The 24,480-nt window shown below is 41.4% G+C and overlaps 2 protein-coding genes across 3 annotated transcripts in view; one reads left to right on the forward strand and one right to left on the reverse strand.

The window, feature by feature from the left end:
• Nucleotides 1-2,757: 2,757 nt before the first annotated feature.
• Nucleotides 2,758-5,172, reverse strand: LOC128785206 (mucin-1-like). The gene is made up of 2 exons (XM_053937504.1): nucleotides 4,946-5,172; nucleotides 2,758-4,381 (listed from the first exon to the last, which is right to left on the reverse strand). The coding sequence occupies exons 1-2, from the start codon at nucleotides 5,170-5,172 to the stop codon at nucleotides 2,758-2,760; spliced, it is 1,851 nt and encodes a 616-aa protein (XP_053793479.1).
• PPM1B (protein phosphatase, Mg2+/Mn2+ dependent 1B) overlaps nucleotides 3,783-24,480 on the forward strand; it is a 58,622-nt gene continuing 37,924 nt past the window's right edge. For both annotated transcript variants that reach the window (XM_053937882.1, XM_053937881.1), the window contains exon 1: nucleotides 3,783-3,847. The gene's annotated coding sequence lies outside the window, so the exon portion shown is untranslated. The remainder of the gene's footprint in view (nucleotides 3,848-24,480) is intronic.

Raw genomic sequence — 24,480 nt, forward strand, 5'->3', positions numbered from 1 at the left:
TATTAAAAAGTGCCGACTCTTTCAGGCACGCACAAGATCCAACACACAAGTATTCCCACAAATATCCTGCCTTGGTAATCTTAAATGAAGCTTAACTGGAGCCAGCCATGAAATGGCACAAAATCCCTGGATTAGCCATTAACGCCACATTGCCACATACAAACCATTATTTCACCTACTTATTACTTCACCGCCCACCCCTGCTGCCTGTCACTGCTTCTTGCTTCTTGCCACACACACCTCTTGAGCAATGCCAGCGTTGAGTTTTAGCCCACAGAAACCAGCCAGATATGCACATTTTCTACTGATTAGGAATGTGCTGTTTACACTGGGTTATGGACTCGTGTGCACAGTGTAGGTTTTCAGTTAATCTCTAACATTTAAGCAGGTCATGTTTGAAAAGCAGTAGGGGATGTCACTTACCACTTTAGAGAAAATGTAGGGTAATATTTATTATTTTGGGAAGTCTATTCTTCCCAAAGAATTGTAAAGGTTGTACATCTATCATCTAGTGAGATGATATGGAAAGCAAGTACTTTACTTTTTCTAAATTTCTTATAAAACCATATATGAAATTAGAACTGTAGGTAAAAGGAAGGGGATCAGAACCCCTGTAAAACCTAGAAGCAAGGAGAAAGGCAGGATCAGAAGCTCTGAATGGCAACTAAAAGCCTAATTTGTGACTTCTTGTAGTATTTCTGTAGATTTTTGTTTTAGTTTTCAGTGGGGGGAAGAGTGGCTGTTACAGTAAATTAGAGGGAAGAGTCAGTAGTAGCTGAGTATACAATGTACATACTGAGCAAAATTATCTAATGTTACCCGGGGTATCTCTCTGGCAGGTGCCCAAGAAACAAAGTAGAGGATGCAAACGGGGACCTGATAAAATTACAGCCCAGTTCCATACCTGCTGAAATCTGTGCAAGATATACCATTACTTTAAAGAGTGCCAAACTCTCAAAAAATTCCAAGTGAATCTCTTGAAATAAAAACAGTTTCAAAAATCCAAGAAATATCTAGGCTAAATAAATTTTGCATTAATCAACCCTAAGATACAGCGATTTTAAGCCAGATTTGTCACTGTTTTAATAATACATGAATTATATTTAAATGACTATGAGATATAAGCCTAAGGAAAGGGGAAAAAAAAAAGAAAAAAGATCCCTAGCTATATAAAAGTATCTTGAGTCCCAGATCATGTGGACACTGCAAAGTTAACTAGGTTGATTGGCAGCTGGGTCTGGGCACTCAAATTAGCTTGTCTGTGAGCAAGTTTTCTATGACAGAAGGGTAACCGCAGTCTCAGCATTCTGGCTCTTTCTGAACTGGCTCACGGGTGCCTGTGCTGAGGCAATCTAGGTTTCATTCTCATTCAGCTCTATCAGCTGGTAGGGAGGTCTGGGAAGCAGCACTGGCACACAGGGGTGAATATCCCATCTTCTCCGTGTGGAGTAGATGCATTTGAACCCACAGAGAGCAAAGCATCGGTTCATAGAGGCACGGCTGCATCGGTCACCTGAGCGAAAAAGCACCTTCAGAGCTCTGTGCAGGGATTTCTTAATGTGAATGGTGTGGGTGCCCATGACCTTGGAGGTAAAAGCTGCACAGCATTTTCTGCACTGTGGACATAACTCTGGAGGCCCTAGAAAAAGAATCCCATCATATGCCTATGTGGAAGACTGGGAGAAAATTTCAACTCCAGATAGAAAAGCTCCCATCTTTTTCAGGGTCAGTTCCTTTTGTAAACACTCCAGAAAATGAACAGATGAATAAATAAAAAAAACCAGTGTTTTGAGCCGTGGTCTCAAGTCCTGCCTGTGACAGATGTTCACTCACTTCGATGTATTCAGTGTGTGGGGCGGAAACGCCTCAGCGTAAGGAAGGTGACAAGGGCATCAGCGAACTATGGTGTGGGAAGAGGCATGCCATTTCTACAGACAGCATATTGAAGTTTGGGTACTCGAGAATGTAAGGCAAGGACATCCCTTCCAGCTTTCCAGGAAAGCCTAAAGGGTATGACTGCAGCAGCTGAACCGCCATACGGAGCTCTAGGGACAGGAGAGGGTCCGTCTACAGAGAGGTGAACCGCAGCTGGCTTCAGCCAGCCATTGACTGAGAAAGGTGGGAATAGCACGGGATTACGAGGGATCAGACAGATTTTCATATTCTTTCCCGATTAAACAGTTTTGGTTTGGGGCAAGAAAGAGGCCGAAGGGCAGGCGAGCCCACGCAGGGTGCTCATGACGGCCTCCCGCGGCGAGGCTGTCGGTGCAGCCGGAGCGGCCGGCGGCGCGAGCAGCTGCCCATTGCCGCACTTCCCACCTGCCGTGACTCAGGGCTAAGAGGAGATTTAGGGGTGACCTTATCACCTTCGACAAGCACCGAAGGGAGGTTGTGGGGGTCGGCGTCTTTTCCCAGGCAAGTAGTGACAGGACGAGAGGAATTAGCCCCAAGCTTTGTCAGGGGAGGTTTAGGCTGGGCATCAGGAAGAATTTCTTCACAGAAGGGGAGGGTAGAAATTGGAATGGGCTACCCAGGGAGATGGTGTAGTCACCATCCCTGGAGGTGTTTAAGGAAACATTGGATGTGGCACCCGGTGCCACGGTCTAGTTACATGGTGGCGTTCGGTCACCGGTTGGACTCGATGAACTCAGGAGTCTTTTCCAACCTGATCGATTCTGTGTTTCAATGATTCTACTCTGCAGGCGGCCCCGGTGTCAGCAGGGCTCGGTGGGGTACCAAGGGCGACCCCGAGACGCCTCACTCAGGCACCCGAGCGGGGCCGCGGACCCTCCGTCCCCTGAGCCGGGACACGGCGCTCGAGGCCCGCGGGCAGATGGGAACGCAGAGGACCGAGAAACCTCCAGTCTCGCTCTTTGGTGCCGTAACAGCAGCAGCCCCGCCGTCCCCGAGCGGCGCCGTGCGAGACGCTGCGGGTCCCGCCGGGGGTGCTAGGCCCCGCCCCCTCGGGCGGGACACCTGCCCCCGCGCGCCCTGATTGGCTGGCGGTGACGTAATCGCGCGCACATACGGGTACTCCCCACTGCCCCCCGTGGGGCACGGGGGAGGTCGCGCGCCTCTCGCCCGCCCCGCGACCAATCGCCGTGCGGAGCGGCTCGGCGCGCGGGCCGGACCGCGCTCGGCTGCCCCGCCGGCCGCGCTTGATTGGCAGGGGCGGCGGCCAATCAGGAGAAGGCACCCGCGGGTCGGTTCACGCCCCCTTGGCGAAGCGGCGGCCGGGGCGAGAGAGGCTGCGGGAGTGGCGGCGCTCGGAGCCAATGGCCTGCAGGCAAAGCGTGCCGCCGGGAGGGAGGGGATGTGGCGGCGGGAGGGAGGCTGGGAGGGGCGAGGGCGCTCGCTCACAGCCGCTTCCGTCAGTCCTGCCCGAGGCTGCGAGGCCGAAAAAAAAAAAGTGCGGAGAAAGACGGAGTGCGTGCGCTGTCGTCTTGACTGACGAGCGCTGCAGCCAATAGTTACCAAAGCAGACGAGGGAGACCCAATCAGAGAAAAGCTTTTCGGCGGGGCCTGCGTGTGAGCGGCGAACGCATCTACCAATGACAGCGAGGAAGGGCTGTGCCGACGGGGCCGGCGGCCAATGGTCGGCGGGCCGGGGCGGGCGGGGTGAGCCTGGCCCCGCCCGGCTCTCCCGAGCGCGGTGACGCGGGCGGGGGGGGACGGCGGCTCCAACATGTCCGCGCTGCTGGCGGCGCTCCGAGTGCGCGACCGGGCGGCGGCGGCGGCCGGCGGCGGCCAGCGCGGGGCGGCGCGCACCTGAGCGCGAGCCAGCACCGCCCGCGCCCGCGCTGAGCCCCGCAGCGCCGCCGGGCGCCGGGGGACGCGGGGCGCACAGGTAGAGAGAGCGGCCGGGGCAGAGCGGGGGAAGGGGCTTAGCAGGCGGGCCGGGGCTAGGGCCGGGGCTGCGGCGCCGGGGGGGGGGGGGGCAGCGAACATCGCGTGCGGTGGGTGCGCCCCCGGGGAGCGAGCGGGCGCCGCGAGGCCCGGCCGCCGCCTTCCTCCCGCCGCGGGAGAAGAGAGGGCCGGGGCCGCGCTGACACGGCCCAGGCCCCGCACGGCGCTGCGGCTGGGGAGCCGGCGGGCTCGGCCTCGCGTGGGTGGCACCGAGGAAGGCGCCGGAGGTGTCCGGCGTGTGCCGGTGGCTGCGGCCGGAGCCGGGCCGGGGGGCGGCCGGCGGGCTCGCGCACGTGCATTGGCCGGGCCCTGGGGAGTGTCGGGCCGGGCCCGTGTTACCGACGGGCTGGGCGGGTGGGGGACGGTGGCGAGCGGCGGGCACGGCCCCGGTGTCGGGGGAGAAGGTGCCGCGAGGCCTGGGTGCTTGTGACGAGCTGGGGATGAAATCACAGGCAGATGGGCAGTGCCTGGGAGCCTTTAAGCGAAAGGAGTTGAAAGCAGTTCTTACTAGTAGTTTGGAGCTTGCTGGCTCTGCGAACCCAGTGGATATACTTTTGTTATAATTTACAATAATACCTCTCTCGGAAGGAGGGCATCATTTTGATGAATTCAGTTGGAGGCAGCTAGAAAAATATGTACGTGTCTCGTTTTGTGTGCTGCGGTAGGTTGAGAGATGTGTTTATACCGTGGGGATGCAGGTGGTGGGTGAAACCACACGTGTTTTGGAGTAGTGGTACAGGAAGGCCCGTGAATTTAGGAGTAATCGGTAAACAGACTTCTGTGTGTTTTGAGAAATAAGGTGGTAAGTTGGCAGGCGTCTAGAGGCTATGGAGGAGGGAGGCTTTGGGTGGTAGGGAAGCTTGTGTACAAGTTACAGGTACAGTGGTAACAGGTTGCTACAAGGTTCTGAACTTGTTTTGTTTCGTGGCCAGTGTGGTTAGACTTAATGTGCGAGACCTTCGTGTGTAATATGAGCTGGTATGTGGACAGCAAGTCATGCGTGTTCCTACTGCCGTGCTTTGATTTGTTTGCTGCTCACACTGGGAGCTGAGAGAGATGCTTGGCTGTCACCAGCTCGGTGAGCTCGCTCTCTGGTGTGTGGACATGGGCTAGAGTAGCAAGCAACGTGGTCTGTGTCCTGGAAACCTGAGAGGAGCTGTGAGTTGATGTTTCACCTGTAATGAAATGGAAAGGCTGGATATTTGTTGTTTGGTTCGTGGAATACAAATGGGAAAACATGTAGCAAATGCCAGGTGTTGGGATCATGGTAGTACTTTTTGGAGAAAAGTCAGCATGTGTGCCAGGGAGCTGTTGAACTGTAGTTATATGTTTTTGACAGGTATCAGGCACTCTAAATTTCTGTCTGTTAGATCATCAACACTGTCTTCTTGTAGGTAAATTTTCAAGGATGACTGTGGACTATAGGAAAGTGAAGGGGCTTGGGGCATATTTGGGTATGATTGAAAATGGGGGGAAGGATGAATTTGTACCCAGGGTGAAGATTATGTTAGGCTATGTATACATGTGTGTATCAGGGGAATGGTATTTGTGCAAAAGGGAAACTGGAGTTTTCGTACTGCTGAGTTGGTTAGTCTGTGTATAGAGAAAGGAGGCAGGCGTTTTTGGCTGAGGCTATGAAAAGTTGAAATGGTGTGGGGGAGGGATGATGAACTGGCTCCAGGGTCCTGTACAGGTTGGAGGCTGTGGGGATTCTTTGCTGCTCATAGTATGGAGACAAGTATTTTATAGTTGTGACACCTGGTGAAAATGAAAAAAGTGAATAAAGATGATGAGGCAGTTGAGTACTGTTATGAATATTACTGGATTAAAGGAGGTTACAGGTCAGTCAAGGGGTTTCTGGTAAAGTGCTTTTTTTTTTGTTTGTTTATTTTGTTCTGTTTGTTTCACTGGATAAATTGACCATTAACTTTAAAGGTTAACTTTTGCTGAAACTAGCACTCATCATGGTGTTGACAGATCAGCAGCTAACTAAAAGCATTTAATGTGTTGTAGACAAGCTCGTGTGTGTGAGAGTGAGTGTGTGTGTGGGCTTGGGCTCCAGTACGTCCGTTATGTGTATTTATTACATGCATTTTCTATACCGTAACACTTAACTGAGTTTGCATATCCAGGGTATATGAAGTGTTCTCTACTGGACTTGTGTTTGAGAGAGTGCATCAACACTTGAGGGTCAGAGGTTTGTGAAGAGATGATCCATTTAGAATGGAAGGCTGCTTGGATCAGTTGGAAATGAGGACTAATTACGTTTGTATTCCATGTTCTAAAGTTTGGGATAGTATGTTCTAGTTATTTGTAGTCCCTTACCTGTTCTGCAGATATTTAAAGGAGGCTGTTACATAGGGCAGTGATTTAATTAAGGCATACAACATCAGGATGAGGGAAATGTAATTAATGTAGTATGGAGAGGGCTGCATAGAGGGTGCTGAGAACCCATTTTTCTTTTGTAGTGGTAGCCATGAGGTGATCAGGTAGTGATGTAAAGAACAAGAGAAAGAAATGAGTAGTCTTGTAGTTACCCTGGACAATCCAGTTCTCTTCTTGTCTGGGGTGCATTGCTCTTTTAAGCTTTTCCAATGATAGTCACTAATGTGTGCTTCTGATTTAGTAAACTTGTCTCGAGAAATAAAAACCTATTACAATTGAAATTCAAGCCTGCGAAATGTGTGTGTTGAACAATCATTTCACATGCTCACTGTCAAAAACTACTGCTCTCAGGGGTCCAGTGGAGAGCAGAGAGTATTTCTGACATGAATCTGTTGCTTCCATATTACAAAAGGGAAAAGCACTAAAATCTGCTCTTAGTAGTGGATGTTAAAATCTGTGTTTATGAAGTACTTGTATTACTCTTTGGAGCAGGCCTTATTTAGACTGCATCAAGGGATGGGGTTGTGCATGGTACAGTATTGAATGTCCTCCTCGAATGGAGCAGACTGCAGCACACCTTGCTGAGTGCTGCTGCCACAGTGTTCAAGGGGACAGGGGTGGGCTTGGTTTGTCAGTGTGATTTCTGTTGCTTGATTTGGTCTTAGGTTGTTTTTTGTGGTTTTTTTTTTTTGGTGGTGGGTTTTTTTTTTTTGGTTTCTTAAAAAAAAAAAAACACTGAAAATGAAAATTGATCATTTGGTAGTGCCTTGCATGATCAGTCCAGTAGGAATGCTTAAATTTGCCATATAGGTTTACTGCTGTAGCTGTAGCTTGGGAAGTGGGAAATGGCTTTTCTTTTCCAGTCAGCAGTGGAAGATAATTAGCTAACCATTGGGTTTTACAAGCATGGTCTCTTCCAAGTGAATGGGAAAGCCTTGGTGAAAGAATCCAAGCTCCAAACTCCATGTTTCAACTGTGGAGAGTGATCACTGTAACAGGCTATGCATATCTTTGTATCCATAGTTGTTGTTTGTTTTTTTTTTTTCCCCTGGTATTTTTTTCCTTTCCTAGTATTGATTCTTTCTGCCCACCACCTTAATCAAATATGCTCTATTTTGTTTGGGGCTTGTTTTTTTAGTTCTTGTCACTTGTCCACTGATCTCTCTGAATTCAGTGCTGCACTTCCCTGCTCTGTGGAAAAGAAGCATTCTTCAGATATTGGGCCTTTTAGCAACTGGAGTGATTCAATCTGAGTATTGTTCTTCTCAGTAAATTGGAGGAGAGCAGTGATAATTTCTTTGGAAAATAGTTGAAAACAAAACTTTTGCTGTCTTGGTTCTTTTCTTGTGTGTTACTTTTTTATTTCTGTGCTTCAGTTTATGCTTGATGGTCTTCATGATTTGGCTTATAGCTGTACAGCGTGTGAATTCTAACTTCTTCTTTCTCACTGTCTGTTAGCGGTGTGAATACAGCATAAATGTTTTATGCATCTTAGAGGAGTCAGGTTTAGCCCCAACCTCCAGCATCTCAGGTATACGTAAAATGTTCAGGGAATTTAATGTCAAAATCTAGACCAGTAATTGCAGCTTCTTAATAAAAAAAAAAAAAACAAAAACACCCAAATAGAATGACTTCTTACTAGAGAAGCTGAGAAAGGAGAAATTGAAAGATGATCCCTGATGTAAGAACAAGGATGCAGAGTTTCCAGAAAGATTATCAGTACTGCTTTTACTTAACAGACAACTTTGCAAACTCCTTAGCTGTTTGCATGATGTTTTTCAGCCTTAGCCAGATGTCTAGTGTGGGAAACTTTATTCAAACTGCTTATAATTTGCTCAAGCCTTGTACAAATTTATATTTGTATCATATGATAAAGTCAGATAAATATTTGGAAGAATTTGAGTGTCACTCCAGATGAAAACTGGTCTGAAAATCTTCATGAAGATGGTAAGAAATTACTGAGCTGGGTAGCTCATCTCTAGTTTCTAGAGATGAGCAGTTCAGCTCATCTCAGTTTCTTGAGACATTATTGGCATGTTGAAACATAAGGGTTGCCAGTGAGTGTAGGTTAAATTAGTCTTCTGGCTCTTGGAAAACCCTGTGTTGGGAGGGAAAGCACAAAGATGTTTTAATGTAGAGAATGATGACAGAAGGGAAAATTCAGTGTCTCAGCAGACAGCAGCCTTTCTTATAATTTTGAAGGAAATTACTCAGGCCCAGGTATTTTTGTTCTGCTATGAAAATGTTATCCACCATTCTTTTTTCCCTGTGCACCATTAGTTTCTCATTAACATTACCTCAGTGTGTCATTTTATGATGTCACTATGTTACTATCTCCTGGGGTAGATTCTGTTCATCTTCGATGGGAAATAACTTTATTAATTGAATTTTCTTTCAAACAAATAGTACAACTAGGTGCTTAAGTCTGTTTTCACAAGAGTTAATGTGAAGCAGATAAGAAAAACATCACTTAAGGATGTTTCAGACTGGGCTGCTGGAGAATATAAAATGGCTTTTTAGTGAGTATGGTAATGACATGTCAAGAACCACAGACTTCCAGTTAAATCACAAAGGAAAGCGTCATTAGTTCTTTCAGTTTTCATGGGATTAGCATGTTAACAGAAAATGTCATCTTCAGTAATCCTACTTTTGTGTCTGCACCCCAGTATAGGAACTTGACCTTTACTGAATGTAGAGCAAACATGGCTCTGCATTGTTAGCATGTTGAGCAGAGGAGGTAGCACATTATTGTAAGTTTGTCATGCAATACTGCTTTGGTCTGTTCTCAGCAGCTTGTTGGTCCTGCTAAAGGCAGGTATATGTTTAAAACTCGTTATCTTCTATTTAAAATTTTATAGAAAAAGAAAAATTGGTAACAGGAGAGAACATCTCAGTTATGGAAGTATTTATAAAGAACTGATGTTTTGATTCAAGTGGAACAATGAACATTATGTTGGTCAGCTTATTCAAAAAGAAAAATAAAACAGTTCTGGGTGGCTTTGTTGGTTAAGCTGATGTGCAAGTCATAAAAAGCATTATTGAGTACGTGCTGCTTTTCCTTTCCTATCACCACCTCCAGTGGAGCCATTGATTGAGTTGTTTTTCCAATGTTATTTGAAAAGTTTTGTAAAACAGTAATTGTAAGTGATGCGTGAAATATGTAGATCTTTGGTGGGCTATCTTTTTCTTTATTCAGAAAACTTTTCTAGAGTATCCCACTAGCTTTTGAAACTCCTAACCTGTAAAGGGGTAGAAACAACAGTGGATGAGTGGTGATACACTGCTGCTATCATTACTCCAGAAAAAGGAGCATCCTGTGCGGGCTTCCTTTCTAGGGTTTTTAAGGTATGTGTTGGCAGCTTAAGTCTGTGGGTTTACTTCCTGCTGCTTGAGGTTCTCATAAATGAATGGACAGTACCTGCCACACTGATAATATTTACATTAGCAAGCAGTATGCTGCAGTTGAAGGAGGTTGTAGAGTGAAGCTGTAAGTTAGACAGACTCTGTGTCCCCAGTGTGTGTACTTCGTGGGATTTATTTTAGACTAATTGTAGTCTGGTTCTGTGGACTGAGTATGTTCCAAGCTTTCCCAGAGTTTTGAGGTAGGTCAGTCTTGGAGATGTTTAGATCATTTGTTCAGAAACTTCTATGAGATGTGAACTAAAATACAGGAAGTGGGTGACAGATTTACTTCAAAAGCATGCTCCTAATTCAAACGGACGTGCCAGTACAGCTGTGCCCATTAAAAGGCACGTTAGAGCACTGCAGAGGGTGCTGAGCTATGCAGGGGACTGGGTTCTACCCTCTACTGCTTCCTAAGTGTTGCCAGGCCTGCAGAAATTGTCCTGCTGCTCTCTAAGGATTGCTTGTTTATCATGACTGGTAACTAAATATCTGTTCCCAAATTTTTGTCCCTAGTTTTGAAATTTTGTGTGAAAATGACTGGTGTTAAAACTACAACGAATTCTGGAGAGTAGATCTTTCATGGTTTTACTTCAGTTAATCAAGAATGAAACTATCTATGTGAGCAGCAAGTTATGAAGCCTGACTTCCTGTGGCTTTGTGTCTTGTGGTTGGGCATAGGGTACTGTGAGTTCTGTAAGTATTCTCATTTGTTTGAGGCAAGATCTGTCCTGTATGGGATGATGGTTTTGGTAACACAGCTGAGCTTCTGCTGCACTTGTCCTCAAGGGGCACTGGTTTGGATGTCTCTCCTTGATGTGACTGTTTATTTCCACAAAACTCGTAGGACCTGATTATTTCTGAAATGTTTATCCTTGTGTAAACTTTTGAGTTGTGTTTGAGTGAAACTGTGGGGACACAGACAACACGCACTGTAACTTGGCTTGCTGGGGTTTTATTTTATTTTCCACTAATGCTATGTCTTGTTTTACTGTTTGTGTGTGTGGTTGGTTGTCTGTTTTTTGTTTTTTTTTTTGTTTTTTTTTTGTTTTAAATAATTACCACTGTTTGAAGTTTCTTCCAAAATAATGAAAAGTGTATTCCCCTCAACATTTCAGGGAACATATCTAGAAATAGGAAATTGTGTTCTTCATGGCAACTTTTTAAGGGATGCTGGAAGTCTTTTCTTTGTAAGTTAGATGAAATTCTGAATTGTATTCAACATGCTTGTTAAACCACATCCAAATAAACATTGACAGGTGTAAAGTTGCCTTTGTATATTGCAGCTGTATATATGGTACCTCATATAGTAGTTTTGGACCAGGATTCTAGGAGAGAAGTGAATGAGGGTTTTCACATTGCATAAGTCTCTGGAGTACAGCTAGAATGGATTTAGATGGTGGTGGATTAGCAGTTGGAGGGGGCAGGGACTTGTGTTAGTGATTGCCCTTGTGACCTTGAAAAACTGCTGAAATTGTCATGTGCTTTGAAACTTTTCATATGAGAAGTACTGTACTGAAATGCTGTGGTACTGTGGGCTGTTCTGAGAGTTCTGTCTTCAGTGCATAAAACTGAAGAAATTGTTCCTTTTGCATCTGTTGAAGTGGTCTATACTCAAAGCACTGCTTTCAGAGAGCTGTAAAGGTATGAAAGGTGAATATAGCGCAGATGTTACTCAGGTTTTTTCTGTGTCCTTTCTTCTCCTGCTCTCTTTATCTAGTATAGTAGTAAAATATGTCTGTACTACTTGTTCTGTTCCCAACAGGAAAACCTTATCCTGGTCAAAAGGTACTCTGCATACCAGCTTGTGCATAAGACTTCTCTTCAAATATGGTACTAGTTGCAGGCACTGGTTTCTGGTGTCTGACATGAAGCTTAGTTCTCTGGAGCGTTTGATAAAAATTGCTTATATCTGGCTTTTTACTAAAAGGGTAGGTTTTTTTTTTTTGAGTGTTCTTGTTCAAAGGAAACATGAAGTTCTTTTTTTATTTCAGCTGTTGTAGAACTTGAATTCAGACCTAGCAGGGGTAGTCCATTGACTCCCCCAGGTAGTGTTCAGTCCCTCAACTTGGAAAGTAAAGCAGCTCCATCTAGCTCAAGAGAGCCCCAGTGCACAGTACAGCTGTTAAGGCTCACAAATGCCTCACTTTGGGTGTTGTCAGTAAGAACTGAAGTGGCGCCTCTAAGGAGGTTATTAACAATGTTTAATTACAGGTGGGATTTACACTCAGTGAGTGTTATTCAGTAATTGAGGGACTACTGCCTATACATGTATCCAATGGACTCCTCAGATGGGATGTTTATCCTTTTGCTAGCTTGTATGTTTTCTGTGCCTTTATCACTTTTCCAGGGGACATATTACTGCAAGAGCTTTTTTGTTTTACTTTTCCTTTTCTCTAAGATAATGTCTTTCCTGTTCTTCTCTTTGCTGATTGCTTATGCTGGTGGATGAATTTATTGGACTCATCCAAAGTCTAGGTTATGTCTCATTATGTTACTCTGAGGAGTAGTTATCTAAACGAGTAGCGGGTTGTGCACAAGACTTCAAATAATAGATGTTTTATGCATAAACAAGATGAAAATAATGTTGTGAAAACAATAGCTAATGCTAGGAGGAAGAGGGGAGTGAGAAACCTGTTCTGTAAATCCTCTGTAAGTGCACTGCAATTCGAACTGCTGTTCAAAAGATGACCTCTAGTTCATAAGCATCCAGTCGTTTAAAAAAAATGCATTAATAATAGGAGTTGTTTGCTTTGTGTGAGGTTTTCCAACCTTCCATCTTTTAGATTCTGTGCATCTCTTGCAGTGTGAAGAAACTGGAAGCAGTTCAATGTGTCTATCTCTTACAAGCAAATTGTTGGGATCAGGGAAAAGACAAGAATACCACTTTTGTGGATGATTACATTGGAAAGAGATGTTTCACAGTGTTTGCTAGAGTCAAATAGCTGTGCAGTCTCCTCTGCAGTCAGGCCTTAAGAGCTCATCTGTTTTCCATAAGTGGTAGAAGTGATAGTTTAACATTTTCCTGTGTTTTAAAATTGAAACAGTAATTAGGCTTGTGATGTGGAAGGAGAGGATACTTAGGACTACTGTAGTGCCAATACAGGTGTTTCATATCTTAATTTTATATCATAGTAAACAATAAATGTATTTTACTTTTTTTTTGGCCTTTGGTTTGTCTTATGCTGAACTATGTCTGTACTATTATGTCTTAGAATATTTGAGTGTGAAAATAATGGAGGTTAAGAGCTGTTGAAAATTGATGGCTAATTTGTAACTTTAAATCAAATTGGATGACATCTCAATTTCTTAACTAGAACATACCAAACACAGGGAATTCTAGGCCAAAGAACTTCTCTAAAATATTTAATGAACTCAAGTATAGTAGCTGTTGTTAAATAAAACAGCTTACTTTGTGATTTTGACTATTGTTACAGTATTATTTTAATTTAAAGAAAAAAAGGAATGCTATCAACTTAGCATATCTGAATTTTGGAGCGACTGGGATAACATTACAAACTGTTGAAACAGTTTCTCATGATTTTTAACATGAAGTGAAACATGAAGTTCTGTACTTCTGGAGTCAGAGGGGAAGAAATACAATTCCAGTGCAGTTCAGGATTCTTGGAATTAGCTTGTGTGCTGCTGTTGCCAATGGCAGGAAACAGAATTTAACATGGTTAGAAAAATGTCACTATGGAAGGTACTCTGCAATTGTACTTTATTAATTCATATTTGGAAAAAACAATTCCTTGAAAAATACCATATATTCACAGATGTATTTAAGAACCACACTATTTTCAGCCTGAAGTTTTCTGTCTTTCTGAATATGTAGAGTGGGAATGTAGGGCTCAGTTACTGCTGTAAGTCATCTTTTTTCACTGTTCTGTTTCGTTCAGGCTTAGCAGATTCAGATGTGTTTTGTATAAGCAAAAACTTGGGGCAGCAATGTCATTAACTGAAGTAGCAAATTTTTTGGAAAGGTGTCTTAAGTTTTGTCGAGACTTGAAACCTGATTATGTTGTCAAGTTTCGCAAAGAACAGGAAGTCAATGTGGAAAACTTGTTAATAGGTCTCTCCCTATTGTCGCTTCATCCAAAGGTCTTGTTTGTTTGTTTATTGAAGTACTGATTAAAACAAGCCCTTGCATACTATGTACATGTGACAGCTTAGATCTGTCATGAGTTTTCAGATTTGTGCTTAAAGCCTTTTTCTAAAGTCAAGTCATGGTCCTAGAACACTGTGTTGGAAACACCATCATCCTTTTCTGCTATTTATCTTCTTTTTAGTAGTCAGCATCTTAAGGTACTGCTAGTACAATAAGTGGTGAACCAGGTCTACCTGTGAGCAGCCTTTCTTCTGCACAGTTCATTTGTTCAAGTTGGTTTCTTTCCGGTCAGTGTTTATCATCTCCTTTCCCTGAGTCGAAGTCTGATGCTGTTACTGTAACGGAGAACCTGAAATAAATGAGGAGAGAACATGAAAAGTAGTGTTCTTAGTAGGGAAGAAAACTGCAGTGCTTTCTGAAGAATTTATTGCATAAATTCACTGATAACTTCAGCTAATCCAGAGAATACTTGGGTAGGCAGAACACAGAATTCATTGAGGAGTATTCCTTCTCACTCTCGTCACGGGGATCTGTTTTTTGTTCATTTGTCTGTACCTCATTTTAAAGATTTTTATCAGCACGTACACTGCACTGCCTTTTATTACCAAGTTCTGCCTGCCACTACCTCTGCTTGCCTTTCAGCAGTATCCTGACTCTTTTTGATACTGGCATGAGTAAAACCCAACAAGTAAAAATTGACCCCTGACACTGCTGGATGAGATGGGGATTTGCTATTCTTTCTCTGTCCTTATTTTTGTTTGTGTTTGGTTTCTTTAGGCTTATTTTCTCCTGTTGAATCCACTCTTGAGAAGGACTGGGCATAATGAGAGAAGATTTAGTCTATAGTGCTTTTTCCTGAACTGTGTGTGTTATTGGGTTTATTTGCCCTGAATTGTATAAGAAGTTCTTCAGATAGTGGGAAACTTAGTGCTTTATGGATTTAAGGTGTCATGGAATTGGTAGACCTGCCTCACTGTTGCTGAAGAAGCAAAGATTCTTGTCAGGTCTTTGGATGACTGAGAAGATGTATTTTGAACTTCTTTATTCAGAGAAGGAAAGTAAGAGTGAGCTGATATGACCCCAGATTAATTTTTACATTAAGAGGGGATAAAAAGCAATAAAGCTTATTAGGTCCAACTGCCAAAAGGTAGCATCTTCAAAATTCTATAGACAGGAGAGTTCATTCTTTTGTGTTGGTTTCTAGTCATTAAATTTTATGCTACATTGGTGAGAGTGCTGGGCACTAGATACTTCAACTTCTTTGTCAGCCAGGTACTGCTGTTACGTTTTTGTAGCTGTTTAAAAAACAGTGGGTATAGCACCTTCTTGCAAGCTGAGTCGCTTACTGTACATAATAAGCTTTGGTTTTGTCTCTCATTAGGGGAAGTTCTTACCCTCTACCCAAACATGTTTTTGCTGCATGCTGCCCAGTTCGTGAATATCTGGTGTTCCTCTTTTTAAAGGTGAAAGGTCCTTGAAATAATTTGGTTTTTTTCATCACTTTTCAGTGTTTATACAGTACAGAAAAGAGTCTTTGCTAGGCTTTTGTGCACACTCAGGCATTTGCTTCTGGAACCCATTCATAATCCTGACTTTCGTTAAGGAAGAAGTTCTTGTATAGTTACCTAAGTATGTTAGTGCTGTTGTATTTCTGCAGTTTTCTCCTTCTGACCACGTGTAGGATCCTCTTTCTTCTCATGTTGATACTTGGTTGTGCCTCATCTTGTGGTAAGAGTTGGGTATTGTGCATATGTTGGGTACATATTGGTAAAATGAGTTTTCTTCTAGTTTGTCTTCTTGAATCAGCTTGCTTCATGAGGATGTGAGAGCAACTACTGGTGCCAAAGTTGGGTTTGAAACTACCCGTGCCAGGAGGTGGGCTTACAGCAGTTATCAGTTCAGCATAGCCTCACTTACTGTAAGACTGCACGCTGAGGTGTTTCAAATGAGGTTCTTGACACTGGTGGTTTTGACGCCTGATGACCTATCTTGTGAATGGAAGTTCTGTATTTACTTGGAATGTTACTGCTGATGAAGACCATAGAGAAGTCACATAACTATGACAGTGTTAGCAGTGTCACCAGTCAGGTTGCAGTCCTAAAGTAAAAGAGCATGGAATTAAATGTTGACATTGAAACATCTATTATAACTAAATTAAAAAGGTCCATTCCCTCTTTTGGATTTTCCCCAAATGCATAGCCTGCAACAGATGTTTATATGACTCCCTTCATAGTAGTCATTCCGGTTTAATTAAATACCAGCACTTGCTGACAAGAATATCTGTAGGTACATGAGAAAGCAACAGAAACCAAAACTTTGCATAGCAAAGGTCATGGTAAGGAGTTTGTCAGAATGTCTGTGAGCAAGTCAAGCTGTTTTTCTGTGCTTTTTGTCACATTTGCAGATTTCCATAGGGGTAGGAGGACTGCCTCAGCTCATCCGCTGTGGTGTTTGTCACCGCTTAATGTGCAGTTAGAGTATCTTACCCACTGCCTGTTTCAAGCCTAGGTTTTGATGAACTGCAGAGGGACTGAACTATTTTGGGTGAAACATGAGTAATGTCATCACTAGTAAAGAATAGAGTTTGCAGTTGTTTGTCAGGCAGCGGCTGATTACGTGTCCAGGAGTTTCTGTATTCGTTCAGTTTTGGTGGTCTCTTGCAATAAGGTTGGGAAGAAATTCAAGCTGTCTGAAAAGATGGAAGCAATCTGAAGTCTAGAAATTCTTTACAATGTTCATAATGAAACATGTTTGAGTTTTCTTGGTCATTTGTTGTTCTTTTCCACTTCTTTCTCTTTCTCAGCCATATGTTTCTGTAATAAATTTTAGATAGTGTTACAAAGACCAAATTTTCCCTTTTATAACCTCTGCTGTTTACTGCCTTGTAGCCAGATACTTTGAAAACTAGCCAAAAAACTGAATTGCTTGATGTCTGTGTTTGATGTGTCGAGACCTGCTTTTTTTTTTTTTTTTTTTTTCTTTTTTTAATGCACAGAGTACTTGTATTTAGGCATTTAGGCTTCGGAACATTTGAATTCTGAAAATTGTTGAAGCATAGAGATGGTTCCTGTTCACTGTTTCAGGCATCCTTTCTATGTTATATAATAAAGAAAGCATTCTGTTTCACTTAATAAAAATGTTAAATACTGCTTTATTTGGATAGCACTATCAAGAAGTAGTTTATATAAATCTATAGAAAAACATTTTTGAAAAAGATGACTGTTTTCAGTCTGCTTGACTTTATTGGGGGTCAGTTGTGCTTGACTGACCTGACTGCCTTCTGTCAAATTACTAGGTCTTCAGCTGAGGATAGAACTTTAGAGATTTTTTTTTTTTTTTTTTTTAACTTTGCAAGATGTTTTGATGTCCCTCAGCATACTCCTATTTACAGTCTCAATGGGAGGATGACTAGACAAATGAAAGCTGGTTGAGGAGTCATTTTAAAGGGTGGCTGGTCAATGTTTCGTACTATGTCTGAACAGCAGTTACAGCTAGAGCTCCTCAAGGGTCTACTGGCTACTAAATAAAATAGTTTTAACGTAGTCACTCTTGTTGACTATTTTTGGTATTAAGCAGTAGTTAATTAGAATATGCCTATTGAGTGGGCTTGGAATAAGAAAGGTATGCTCATTGAATAAACATTTAATCTAAGAAAGGAAAGATACTCTTTTTTAGTGTCAAAAATTAAGTTTTAGAACATTATAGTTATCAATATGTCTTGTCTCTCATTTGCCTTTGGTGTTCTGAACCTTGAGGTAAAACAAAGTGATTTGTAGAGCATTTGAAGTTACTGGGAAGGGTAAGCAGGATGCTGGGGAGTGAAACTAAATCTCAGCTTTTCTGAGACTAGTTTCTTTTCACAAGCCTGCATAAAGAGGGAAGTGAACTGTCATCTTGGATCCTACATGTGGACAGGCTCCAGAACAGACAATACTTGAGGCAGAGTCTTGCTGCAGAAACAGTATTCTGGTCTGTGAAGGTGTGGTCGGTGTAATTGTGATGGCTCTTCTCATGGGTTTGGGAGAAATGCAACTTTGTTTCTTTCTTGTAACCAAGAGAGATTAGTTGTGTTCCTGCTTGTGTTTTTAAAGAAATCTGTAGTGGCCAGTAACAGACTTCTTTGTCACGATTTCTGTGCTTTAAGATAAGTCAGAATCTCAGCTTTTAGTCTTCCTTTGCATCCAGGATGTGGATGTATTACTGTAAACAATTGCATTAGTATGCCAGACTTCTCCATTCTCTCTGCACTTAAACATGCTTACATACACGTGATTGTATGCAGGTTCTCCTGTCACATGGTTTATGTATTCCTGGTTTGGAAATGGATTTGCTGACATGACATCTGTAAAGCTGGTACGTATTGAAAGTGGGAGTTTTTTGGGAAGTAGTGGCCATCGAATGGTTGGTATCCTAGATCACTGTATACTTTCATTAAGTGAAAAGCAGTCACTTGATGTTTGGCAGCATTGCCATAGACAAATAGGAACTTTCTGTCTAGCTTGGCCTCTTCCAGTGGTTCACAGAGTTTATTAGTTTCAATTTAGCTGTTACTCTTAAGTGTTTGAGCTAGAGATTTTATTGAATATTGTATTGAACTAGGAGAGAAGTTGGTCAATTCATCCATATTACTATTTTCAGACTCACAGCCTGTTTTGCCTTATTCACCCCAATATACAAGGCAGAGTCTCTAAAGGGTATCTTAATCAGAAAGACAAAGATCTGGAAGAAATTCTATTTTTATACTGCATTTAAGGTAAGACTTTGGAAATTGTCCATGATCAGATGACACAAAGCATGAATACTGAGACTTGGCAAAATGGTACTGTTTCAGAGTTCATGGCTTACATATTATACTATTCCTGCAGAATAGTATAATATAGAATAATATAGTATAATATAGAATGTTATCACTCCTTACTAACTATTAAATACTTCTGCATGTTTCTGTTGAAATGCACTAATGATCAGAGTATATCAGCTAACTGTGGCTGTGCTCCTTAACTAAAATAGTCAAGTAGGTTGCTACTTGTAGCTAGTGTTTATTGCACTTCTGTCTTTTGAGTAGTGTAGGTGTTGCTAATTACAAAACTGATACTCAGATGCATGATATGGAATTTTGTACTAAATTGGCAGTGTTTTAGTAACTCTTGTGTTTACTTTGTGGTCCCGTGCTGAGCATATTATTGTAATTCTCTGTGAATGCAGAGAGTGAACACACTTTTGAGTAATATTTTAGTCACTTTCAAAATATCAGGAAATAGGGCAGGTTTGCTACATTTTGGAGGAAATGGCAGATGCATTTCTTTTAATAAAGCCATAGCTTCAAGCACCTGCACAGTTGTCAGCTTTCTGCAAGTTGGAGCACAATCAAGTAGTAGGAGCCATTAGCACTGTTCAACAGTGATGCCATTGCCTTCAGCTTACATGCACAGTTTAACAAAATATTAATCATGTTTGTTGTTTCATTCCCACAACACTCCCAGGTAAAAGTGGAGTCTATATATAAACATATATATATATATATAGTGAAGCTGATTAGAGGGCTGGCGCATGTCTCCTGTGTTGAAAAGCTGATGATAGAGTTGAGGTTGTTCAGGCTGAGGAGAAGAAGGCTGTGTTGAGACCTTAGAGCAGCCTTCCAGTACCTAAAGAGTGCCTACAAGAAAACTGGAATGGGACCTTTGACAAGGGTGTGCTTTAATGGGACAAGGAATCATGGCTTTAAACTGCAAGAGGGTATGTTTAGATTGAATATTAGGAAGAAATTCTTACTTGTGAGGGTAGTGAGGCACTGGAATCAGTAGCCCAGAGAATTTGCACATGTCCTGTCCCTTGCAATGTCCAAGGCCAGGTTGGATGGAGCTTTGAGCAACCTGGCCCAATAAAAGGTGTCCCTGTTTGTGGAAGGTGGGTTGGAACACAGTGATCTTTGAGGTAATTTCCAACCCAAACCACTCTTTGAAGATTTGAGAAGCACATAGCTATTGCTTTACAGAGCAGGTATTTGCATAGAAGAAGGAATACAAGGCCATGGTCTCAAGTCATAGAAGTGATGTTGGAGGCACTCAGAAGGACGTGGGAGATGTTTTGAGGACTAATGTGTAAGTAGTACTTTATATAGGCAGCTGGTTGCCTAATGCCAGCTCTTCAGTTTCAGAGGCGTGGAAACCTACTGAAATTGGCACTTGGTGTGCTGCGTTCAGCATCTGTTTGAAAGCTCAGATCAGCAGTCTTCTATTCACATACCTATTTCTGATTTTTTGTGGCTGGGGGTCTGCTTTTTATGTAGTAGGTTTTACTGAATTATTTGTGTAATCCCCAAGCTAATTGTCTGCTTTTCTTTTAAACTGCTAAATTCATCTGATTCTTTCAGTTGTCATTCTGCAAATGCCAGAATATTTAAGAGTATTCCTTTGTGTGCCATGATTATTTTATGGATTCCTAGTTTGATCCAGATAGTTTGTTACACTAATATAGAATACATACAGGTTAAGCTTTCTGGTAGTAAAGTGGTAAGACTGATATGTGAGCTTTAGAATATAGAAATAGTTTTAAAATATCTTGACAAGTTGTTTTATAAATGGGATACCAGAATATGATGTTTGCCCCCTTGCTACAATTAATGTGGGTTTTTTTTGAGTGTGTCTTTGTGCTAAGATGTTTCCATCACTATTCAGTCCAGCAAGGGCATATCTTGCAGCCAGCAGTGTACAGGAGCAGTAGTAACCTTTGGTGGAGCTGGAGATGGTGTCTTAATCTGTGTTATCCAAATTTGCCTGCAGCTGATGTCTGAAATGATGAGTAGCATAAAGTGAATGTTGAATTATTAACATGCTAACTTTCCTGGAATAATTTTGGCTGTCATGTCTGTCATTATGGCACTGACTGCCTGTCATGCCCTTAAGCACCTTCTCTAATAATTGATTTCTTGAAAATTGGCATGATCTGCTTGTATGTTACTTTTAACATTCTTACTAACAGAATTCCCCTTTGAATTTTTGCAGGTGTAGTTCAACATGTATTGTCATACTGGTATAGTGGCAAAATTAAAACAATTTTTACTCAATAGAGGTATCTTAAACTTCAGCATTGAAATATATATTGCAAATTGAGAGTTTAAACTATTGATTAAAAGTGAGTCCAAGTGACTTATTGTAGAACTGAAGTTGCAGAATGAATTGGACAATACTTTTGAGTTCTTAAGCTTACAAGTTGCCAAGTGGCTGCTTCTTGCCAAGTACTCTTGTGTAGATGACAAGTAAAACAGTTCAGATAGCCTCAATGCAGACACTTGAAAAAAATTCCATGTGTCCAGGCAATGATACTGGAGCCTGCTGTCGGGAAAAAAAGGTAATGAAGTTTGCTTCCCTCTGCAGTTCCTAGAGATAGTAGTTCTTTTAACTAGACTTCTTCTTAAAAAATTTCTCTAGCCTGATGCAGAAGTGGAGCATCCTGTGAAAGGAGAGTAGTGTGTTTTCTGAAATAGTCTGGACAAGTCATCTGTGTTCTGAAACATGACTTTCCATACCATATTATGGATTGAATATCATTTGACTACAGGTATATTGATTTTGTTACAGTATGGGAGTACATAATTATATATTGTATAGGATCAGCTTCTTCCCTTCCACATTGGTTATAACTGCCTTAAAAATGCTTTGAGATAGGCCTTATCTGAAATGAATCAAATCAGGCTGATTTAGGAAGGTTATAAATCTATGTTAGCAATAAGGAAATTACTTTCTAAACAAATGGAGCCTCTTAAAAATGTTTCATTGCCTTTACATTTCTATGTGCTGATTCTGTTAATAGTAATACAGTGTTGTTACTTCAGTAACTTCGCTAGTAATTAGAAGAAGCATCTTAATCTGGAAGAGACAAAGGGAAAGAATGTTCTAAAACTGTAATTGAGATATAATAATAACTATTTTTAGTTAAAACTGTATTTTAACAATTCCTATTTGGAGCCTTCAGTTCCTGTATTACTTAAATTACTTCTTTTGAAAGATTATGTGTGTAGGCTGTGACTTGACATAACAGATGCCTGAATTCTCTCTTTCCAAGCTGCATGTTTTGCAGTAAACATTAAACTGCATATAGCATCATAACTCTTAATATTTGGCAGCTTGTACTACTGGTTTTCTTATGTTACCAATTTAAACTGGTGATTTTATTGTGGTGTTGAATGACCTTTTTTGCATTTAATTTAACTCCTGATGTATATAAATTTAGCAAGTGGTAACATGGCTAAAAAAAGCTACAAATAGATCCAAGTGTCTAAGTAGTGTGGCAGAGAATTTATGCCTTCTGTAACTGTCTGCACATCAGTAGTGGCCAAGTTGTTTTTTTTTTTTTTAATCTGCTGTGATGACTCAGTTTTAGTGCATTTATACCTGAAGACTTACCATTACAAGTTGAAGAGGAGCCTTATTTGAGAGAGGGGAAGTCATTGGTATTATATATAAAGAAATAAAACCCCATTCTTATTATCCCTTTTAAATTTGATACATCTTGATTTGGATCATTGTCAAACATACCAGCATTAGCAAATTCTTGCTGTATTTTTTGTACCTGGTCCTAACTGAAGTACTGTTATTTTTATACTTTTTGTTTTTCACCCCACTTTGTGGAGTTTAAATTCTTTCCAAATTTTGGATATACTCGTGGTCACACTTAGGGTTGTGTTACATATGTAAGATAGGGAAAAATGTGATTAGTATTGTAATGGCTTCATTCCCCTAACAGACAAAATGTGATGCTGTTGTGCCTTTGAGAATCCTTTGTGGGATATTAGTCCTAAATACAGGGTCTGTGCAGAAAGACATGTGTAAACCAGGTTTAAGCTTCTTTTTTTTAGTATCAGAAACAGTAGAAATTTAAGATACAGTATTGAGGATAAAAAACTCTTGATTAGCTTCAGCGATGGTAGCAAGACTTGATTCAAAAGCTGACCTGTTCTAAATGCACTGGTAGCCAGTAGGAGCTAGGGTAAAGTTCTCTACCCAGATAAATATTAATATTTGAAGACTCTGGCTTAAGAATCACTGAATACTGGTCACAGAGGAATTAGTCAGGGTAGCCATCTGTAGATAATCTGTTATTTTTTTCTTCTGACCATTTCATACAAGACACTCAAAATGGTATTAATCTTTTGAAAACTATCAGACTTGGACTCTAACCTACAGCTAAAGCATCTTAAAATTTTGTAGCTCAGTCATCTTTGCTGTCTTAGTAATGAAATATGATTATGTCAATTTTCTTAACTCTGTATCCTACAGTGCAATGAGGTTTGTAACAATGGACTTTATTATCCAAAAGCATGTACTTGCTACCAAATTAATTGATCTGAACTACGTTGCTTTCTCTGATCTTGCGGACAATTGATGCTGTAGGAGTTTATGGTTTTCTGCTTAAGATGCCTTCTTTGAACGGCTTAACTAGAAAGGGCTAAGCTTTTTGAATTGCATAATCAACAGAGGGTTTTTATTTCCAAGATTTGTCCTGAGCTTGAATAATACTATGGTTTACTAATACTTTTCTCTTCTAGGCAAAGGAATGACAGACTCTGAATGCTCATTAATAGTGTTATAGTAGGTAGAGTGGATGAGACTGTCAAGTGAGGTGTGGTTTAGGGACATACTGTTTTGTACCAGAGGACTTCAGAAAAAATGTGCCTTGTAATATTATTAGGTAACAGATAAGGTGGATTCTTTCTCAGAATATCTGACCAGCACTCAGGCTGGTTTTGTGAACATTTACAAAATCTAATCTACCAGTAGTGGTTGTATTTTTTTTAAAACATCAGGTTGAAGGCCAGATGTTAACAAAGACAATAAATAGACAGATATTTTCAAACTGACACATTAGGGTACTGCTACCCAGGTATTCTAGCTAGTTATGTGATACTAAATTTTCCTAAAGGAGAAGCAGTGTAAGAATATGCTCAAATGATAGGCACTGCAGTAATAGTAAATATGATCTTAGGTTGCCCATGCATATCACTTCAGTGTGTCTGAGCTGGGATTTTGAGTCCCCATCAGGGAGATGAATGATTGTAGACTCTGCCCTTTGCATCAAGGAAAACCACAAACCCATACAGAATACAAACACGTCTTTTTCAGTCTGTGACTCCTGGATTGTTGTGGAAGGTGTAGTATGTATCTAGAACTTTACTTGCACTACAGCTATTACATAAGGTAAGATAAAAGCTAGTTAGAAACTTTTTCAAGCTTTTCTCTAGAAAGTCCTAGCAGCCTCAGTTTCTTCAGTCCTCTGTTTACAATGCTTTGTTGTTTCAGTTGAGGGGATTTTTTTGAAGAAAACTTACATATACATGGAATATATTTTAACTGTTGAAAGTACTTCCTTCTGCTTAGTTCAGCTAACGATCAAATAAGTGAAAATGAAAGAGCTTTGTACTTGGGTGGTTTTATTGAACTGTGTTAGATGGCTGTGCTTTTGAGCCTCCTCTCTTCCTAAAGCTGGCTGTTTGCAAAGCTGCCCAGCAGAACTGATGGAGAGATGATTCTACATTTCTCTGCTTGACTTGTGCTGAGCATAACTCTGATCTATTACAGAAGAAAAGAGAAGTAAGTGCTTCCCAGTAGGCAAATGCAGATTGCATGTGCACATTCTGAACTCAAGTAAGGCTGGCTTTTGGTCTCCCTTCATCTTGTGCT

This window comes from Vidua chalybeata, chromosome 3 (genome assembly GCF_026979565.1).
Source record: "Vidua chalybeata isolate OUT-0048 chromosome 3, bVidCha1 merged haplotype, whole genome shotgun sequence".
Lineage (NCBI taxonomy): Eukaryota > Metazoa > Chordata > Aves > Passeriformes > Viduidae > Vidua > Vidua chalybeata.

Coding starts and splice junctions, on each gene's coding strand:
- LOC128785206 (XM_053937504.1), bottom strand. CDS start 5,172: ATGATCCCAACACCTGGCATTTGCTACATGTTTTCCCATTTGTATTCC. Junction 4,382..4,945: donor CATCTCTCTCAGCTCCCAGT/GTGAGCAGCAAA, acceptor TTTCGCTTAAAG/GCTCCCAGGCACTGCCCATC.